This window comes from Mesoplodon densirostris, chromosome 4 (genome assembly GCF_025265405.1).
Source record: "Mesoplodon densirostris isolate mMesDen1 chromosome 4, mMesDen1 primary haplotype, whole genome shotgun sequence".
In the NCBI taxonomy this organism is placed as follows: domain Eukaryota; kingdom Metazoa; phylum Chordata; class Mammalia; order Artiodactyla; family Ziphiidae; genus Mesoplodon; species Mesoplodon densirostris.
The window spans coordinates 57,948,573-57,954,961 of record NC_082664.1 but is presented as its reverse complement, the minus strand read 5'-3'; the positions used below and the strand labels follow the sequence as shown (position 1 = coordinate 57,954,961).

Here is a 6,389-nt window from a genome sequence, read left to right as displayed (position 1 = left end):
GGAATCCAAATCGGAAAAGAAGAAGTAAAGCTGTCACTGTTTGCAGATGACATGATACTATACATAGAGAATCCTAAAGATGCTACCAGAAAACTACTAGAGCTAATCAATGAATTTGGTAAAGTTGCAGGATACAAAATTAATGCACAGAAATCTCTGGCATTCCTATATACTAATGATGAAAAATCTGAAAGTGAAATCAAGGAAACACTCCCATTTACCATTGCAACAAAAAGAATAAAATATCTAGGAATAAACCTACCTAAGGAGACAAAAGACCTGTATGCAGAAAATTATAAGACACTGATGAAAGAAATTAAAGATGATACAAATAGATGGAGAGATGTACCATGTTCTTGGACTGGAAGGATCAACATTGTGAAAATGACTCTACTACCCAAAGCAATCTACAGATTCAATGCAATCCCTATCAAACTACCCCTGGCATTTTTCACAGAACTGGAGCAAAAAATTTCGCAATTTGTATGGAAACACAAAAGACCCCGAATAGCCAAAGCAATCTTTTTTTTTTTTTTTCTTATTTACCATGATTTAATTTTCAAACAGTTTGAATAACCTAAGCAAAGCTAGGTATATATTCTTTAATTTTACAAGCAAAGAGAAAGAGAAGAAGGCAAACTAAGAATTAACCAGCTTTTACTTTTGTATCACCATTTTGAGATCCCAAATATTTTGTGGGATTCTTTCTCATTTCCATGAAAAATCCTATTCCAATGCCATGTTACCTTGTTCTGTAGCAAAAGGAAAATAGTGAAGGCTTTTCAGGGTTTTTTTACAAATAGCAAACTCTTAATCTTAAAACTGAACATCAATAAACGTGACATCCATGACATTAATACACTTTGATTCTGAAGCAAAATAAACCTTCAATGCAGTAATGACATTTGAAAAGATACTAAACATCTCTATCATAAATCTATCTAGCATCTCTCTACCTACTTATCTACCTATCATCTGTCTATCTTTAACTAGGTATTCTTCATATGGAAAGAAGAAAAAAAGATATATATTTTATTAAAACTAACTGCACCTAAACTACCATACTACTTAAAACTGTAAGAACATATTGTTCCCTCAACCAATACTATTCTGCACTATTTAGGAGCTTGACTGCTCTCTTCCAAAACAAAGTGAGCAATCTGCCCGCTGCCTCCCTCCCTACATGTGGGAGGGGCTGCGGGCCTTGGCCCTGGAAGGTGCTCTGCGCTCAGCAACAGCTACAGCCCTGGCCGCGGCTCTCACTCCTGCTCTCTCTACCTCATCTTTCAGAGCCTCCTCATAGAGATCTGCGAAGGCCCTGGGGACGGTATCATTGATCTTGGCCAGAAACTCCAGCACTTTCATCTTGCTGGTTTCAGCGCAGGCTCTCGGGCCCCACAGGAACACATAGCGTGGAGGATCGCTGTTGGGCACCTGGAGGTACGTCAGGTACTTCTGCTGCACGAAATCTTTGATGAGCCCACTGGGCTCCCCAGAGATCGAGTGCCTCCTCCCAGCATACAAACCCAACGCATTGAGGAATTCCCAGAGCTCCTCCTCGGTGGCCCGGTTGCCCTTCGTGAAGATCTTGCTCAGGACAGTTATCAGGAAACAGGCCGTGCGCAGCCCCGACACACCACTCGGATTTCCCTCGCTGGGGAGGCCCAGCTTGCTGAGGGCGTAGGAGTGACTGCTGGGGTCGGCTTCCTTCAGCTCGAGGTCAAAGACCAGCTCCATGTACTCAGAGGCTCTCCTGAGGATCTCAGGGAAGTGCTTCTTGTACTTCCTGTTGACAATCTTCAGCAGTGTAGCCTTCGGGATGGGCTCCTTCGTCTTGTACTTCTCCAGCAGGAACTGCACCAACTCGCAGACATTCCTGGTCAGAGGATCGCTGTAAGTGCTGTGAATGGAAGGTGCTGCCTGGGCGGTACTTGCACTTTTCTCATCTTGGCTCCGGGCACCCTCTTCAGATCCTGGGCATGAAACCCCTGCATCACGAGAGCTAGTGGCTGGGGCTCCCTGAGGCTCCTGGTGAGTGCCAGCAGCAGGGGAGCTCGGGGAAGTACCCCGAGAAACAGAAGCGGGGCAGGAGGGCGACTCTTCTATCTCTGCCACCGCCGCCACCTCAGTGGCCTGGGCACCCTTGAGACTCTGAGTCTCCCCCCGGGCCTGGGGGCGTTTCTCCTGGGCATGGCGCTTCCTCTTCTGGCCCCGAGGCATGATGACAGAGGTCAGGGCCAGCAGGCGGGAGTGTGGGCAGGAAGGCAGGCAACGAGGGCACCCTTGCCGAACAGCAGCTCTCAACAATGGCCGCCACAGCGTGCGTTGGAGGACGTCACATCGCCAAAGCAATCTTGAGAACGAAAAATGGAGCTGGAGGAATCAGGCTCCCTGACTTCAGACTATACTACAAAACTACAGTAATCAAGACAGTATGGTACTGGGACAAAAACAGAAAGATAGATCAATGGAACAGGATAGAAAGCCCAGAGGTAACCCCACACACATATGGTCACCTTATCTTTGATAAAGGAGGCAGGAGTGTACAGTGGAGAAAGGACAGTCTCTTCAATAAGTGGTGCTGGGAAAACTGGATAGGGACATGTAAAAGTATGAGATTAGATCACTCCCTAACACCATACACAAAAATAAGCTCAAAATGGATTAAAGACCTAAATGTAAGGCCAGACACTATCAAACTCTTAGAGGAAAACATAGGCAGAACACTCTATGACATAAATCACAGCAAGATCCTTTTTGACCCACCTCCTAGAGAAATGGAAATAAAGACAAAAATAAACACATGGGACCTAATGAAACTTCAAAGCTTTGGCACAGCAAAGGAAACCATAAACAAGACCAAAAGACAACCCTCAGAATGGGAGAAAATGTTTGTAAATGAAGCAACTGACAAAGGATTAATCTCCAAAATTTATAAGCAGCTCATGCAGCTCAGTAACAAAAAAACAAACAACCCAATCCAAAAATGGGCAGAAGACCTAAATAGACATTTCTCCACAGAAGATATACAGACTGCCAACAAACACATGAAAGGATGCTCAACATCTTTACTCATTAGAGAAATGCAAATCAAAACTACAATGAGATATCATCTCACACCAGTCAGAATGGCCATCATCAAAAAATCTAGAAACAATAAATGCTGGAGAGGGTGTGGAAAAAAAGGAACACTCTTGCACTGCTGGTGGGAATGTGAATTGGTATAGCCACTATGGAGAATGGTATGGAGGTTCCTTAAAAAACTACAAATAGAACTACCATATGACCCAGCAATCCCACTACTGGGCATATACCCTGAGAAAACCATAATTCAAAAAGAGACATGTACCAAAATGTTCATAGCAGCCCTATTTACAATAGCCTGGAGATGTAAACAACCTAAGTGTCCATCATTGGATGAATGGGTAAAGAAGATGTGGCACATATATACAATGGAATATTACTCAGCCATAAAAAGAAATGAAATTGAGCTATTTGTAATGAGGTGGATGGACCTAGAGTCTGTCATACAGAGTGAAGTAAGTCAGAAAGAGAAAGACAAATACTGTATGCTGACACATATATATGGAATTTAAGAAAAAAAAATGTCATGAAGAACATAGGGGTAAGACAGGAATACAGACACAGACCTACTAGAGAATGGACTTGAGGATATGGGGAGGGGTAAGGGTAAGCTGTGACAAAGTGAAAGAGCAGCATGGACATATATACACTACCAAACGTAAGGTAGATAGCTAGTGGGAAGCAGCCGCATAGCACAGGGAGATCAGCTTGGTGCTTTGTGACCGCCTGGAGGGGTGGGATAGGGAGGGTGGGAGGGAGACGCAAAAGGGAGGGGATATGGGAACATATGTATATGTATAACTGATTAAATTTGTTATAAAGCAAAAGAAAAAAAAAGACAATATGGTACTGGCACAAAAACAGAAATATAGATCAATGGAACAGTACAGAAAGCCCATATATAAGCCCACATATCTATGGTCAGCTAATCTATGACAAAGGAGGCAAGGATATGCAGTGCAGTAAAGACAGTCTCTTCAATAAGTGGTGCTGGGAAAACTGGACAGCTACATGTAAAAGAATGAAATTAGAACACTCCCTAACACCATATACAAAAATAAACTCAAAATGGATTAGAGACCTAAATGTAAGACTGGGCACTATAAAACTCTTAGAGGAAAACATAGGAAGAACATTCTTTGACATAAATCACAGCAAGATCTTTTTTTGATCCACCTCCTAGAGTAATGGAAATAAAAACAAAAATAAACAAATGGGACCTAATGAAACTTAAAAGCTCTTGCTGGGCTTCCCTGCTGGCGCAGTGGTTGGGAGTCCGCCTGCCGATGCAGGGGATGTTGGTTCGTGCCCCGGTCCGGGAAGATCCCACATGCCGCGGAGCCGCTGGGCCCGTGAGCCATAGACGCTGAGCCTGTGCGTCCGGAGCCTGTGCTCCGCAACGGGAGAGGCCACAACAGTGAGAGGCCCGTATACTGCAAAAAAAAAAAAAAAAAAAAAAAAAAAAAAAAAAAACCTAAAAATACAGAGTAAGACGCGGAGATCACCTTCCTCCCCACAGATACACCAGAAATACAGCTACACGTGGAACAACTCCTACAGAACACCTAATGAACACTGGCAGAAGACCCCAGACCTCCCAAAAGGCAAGAAACTCCCCACATACCTGGGTAGGGCAAAGCGGAGAGATTCCCGCACAGAGGATCGGTGCTGAGCGGCACTCACCAGCCCGAGAGGCTTGTCTGCTCCCCCGCCGGGGCGGGCGGCGCTGGAGCTGAGGCTCGGGCTTCGGTCAGAGCGCAGCGAGAGGACTGGGGCTGGCGGCGAGAACTCAGCCTGAAGGGGGCTAATGTGCCACAGCTAGCCGGGAGGGAGTCCGGGAAAACTCTGGAGCTGCCGAAGAGGCAGGAGACTTTTTCTTCCCTCTTGGTTTCCTGGTGCGCGAGGAGAGGGGATTAAGAGCGCCGCGTAAAGGAGCTCCAGAGACGGGCGCGAGTCGCGGCTGAAAGCGCGGAGCCCAGAGACGGGCGTGGGACGCTGGGGCTGCTGCTGCCGCCGCCAAGAAGCCTGTGTGTGAGCGCAGGTCACTGTCCACACCGCCCTTCCGGGAGCCTGTGCAGCCTGCCACTGCCGGGGTCCCGGGATCCAGGGGCGGCTTCCCTGAGAGAACGCACGGCGCGCCTCGGGCTGGTGCAACGTCACGCCGACCTCTGCCGCTGCAGGCTCGCCCCGCACTCCGTGCCCCTCCCTCCCGCCGGGCCTGAGTGAGCCAGAGCCCCCGAAGAGGCTGCTCCTTTAACCCTGTCCTGTCTGAGCGAAGAACAGACGCCCTCCGGCGACCTACACGCAGAGGCGGGGCCAAATCCAAAGCTGAGACCCAGGAGCTGTGAGAACAAAGAAGAGAAAGGGAAACCTCTCCCAGCAGCCTCAGAAGCAGCGGATTAAAGCTCCACAATCAACTTGATGTACCCTGCATCTGTGGAATACATGAATAGACAACAAATCATCCCAAATTGAGGAGCCAGGAGTCAGTGCTGTGCCTCTGAGTTGGGAGAGCCAACTTCAGGACACTGGTCCACAAGAGACCTCCCAGCTCCACATAATATCAAACGGCGAAAATCTTCCAGAGATCTCCATCTCAACACCAGCACCCAGCTTCACTCAACGACCAGCAAGCTACAGTGCTGGACACCCTATGCCAAACAACTAGCAAGACAGGAACACAACGCCACCCATTAGCAGAGAGGTGGCCTAAAATCATAAAAAGTCCGCAGACACCCCAAAACACACCACCAGACGTGGACCTGCCCACCAGAAAGACAAGATCCAGCCTCATCCACCAGAACACAGGCACTAGTCCCCTCCACCAGGAAGCCTACACAACCCACTAAACCAACCTTAGCCACTGGGGACAGACACCAAAAACAACGGGAACTACGAACCAGCAGCCTGCAAAAAGGAGACCCCAAACACAGTAACATAAGCAAAATGAGAAGACAGAAAAACACACAGCAGGAGAAGGAGCAAGATAAAAACCCACCAGACCTAACAAATGAAGAGGTAATAGGCAGTCTACCTGAAAAAGAATTCAGAATAATGATGGTAAAGATGATCCAAAATCTTGGAAATAGAATAGACAAAATGCAAGAAACAGTTAACAAGGACCTAGAAGAACTAAAGATGAATCAAGCATCGATTAAAAACACAATACATGAAATAAAAAATACTCTAGATGGGATCAAGAGCAGAATAACTGAGGCAGAAGAACGGATAAGTGAGGTGGAAGATAAAATAGTGGAAATAACTGCTGCAGAGCAAAATAAAGAAAAAAGAATGAAAAGAACAGA

The 6,389-nt window shown here is 46.5% G+C and overlaps 1 protein-coding gene across 1 annotated transcript; it reads right to left on the bottom strand.

Moving 5' to 3' along the window:
• Window positions 1-1,179: 1,179 nt before the first annotated feature.
• LOC132489224 (melanoma-associated antigen B4-like) lies at window positions 1,180-2,220 on the bottom strand. The gene has a single exon (XM_060098141.1). The coding sequence runs from the start codon at window positions 2,218-2,220 to the stop codon at window positions 1,180-1,182; it is 1,041 nt and encodes a 346-aa protein (XP_059954124.1).
• Window positions 2,221-6,389: the final 4,169 nt, after the last annotated feature.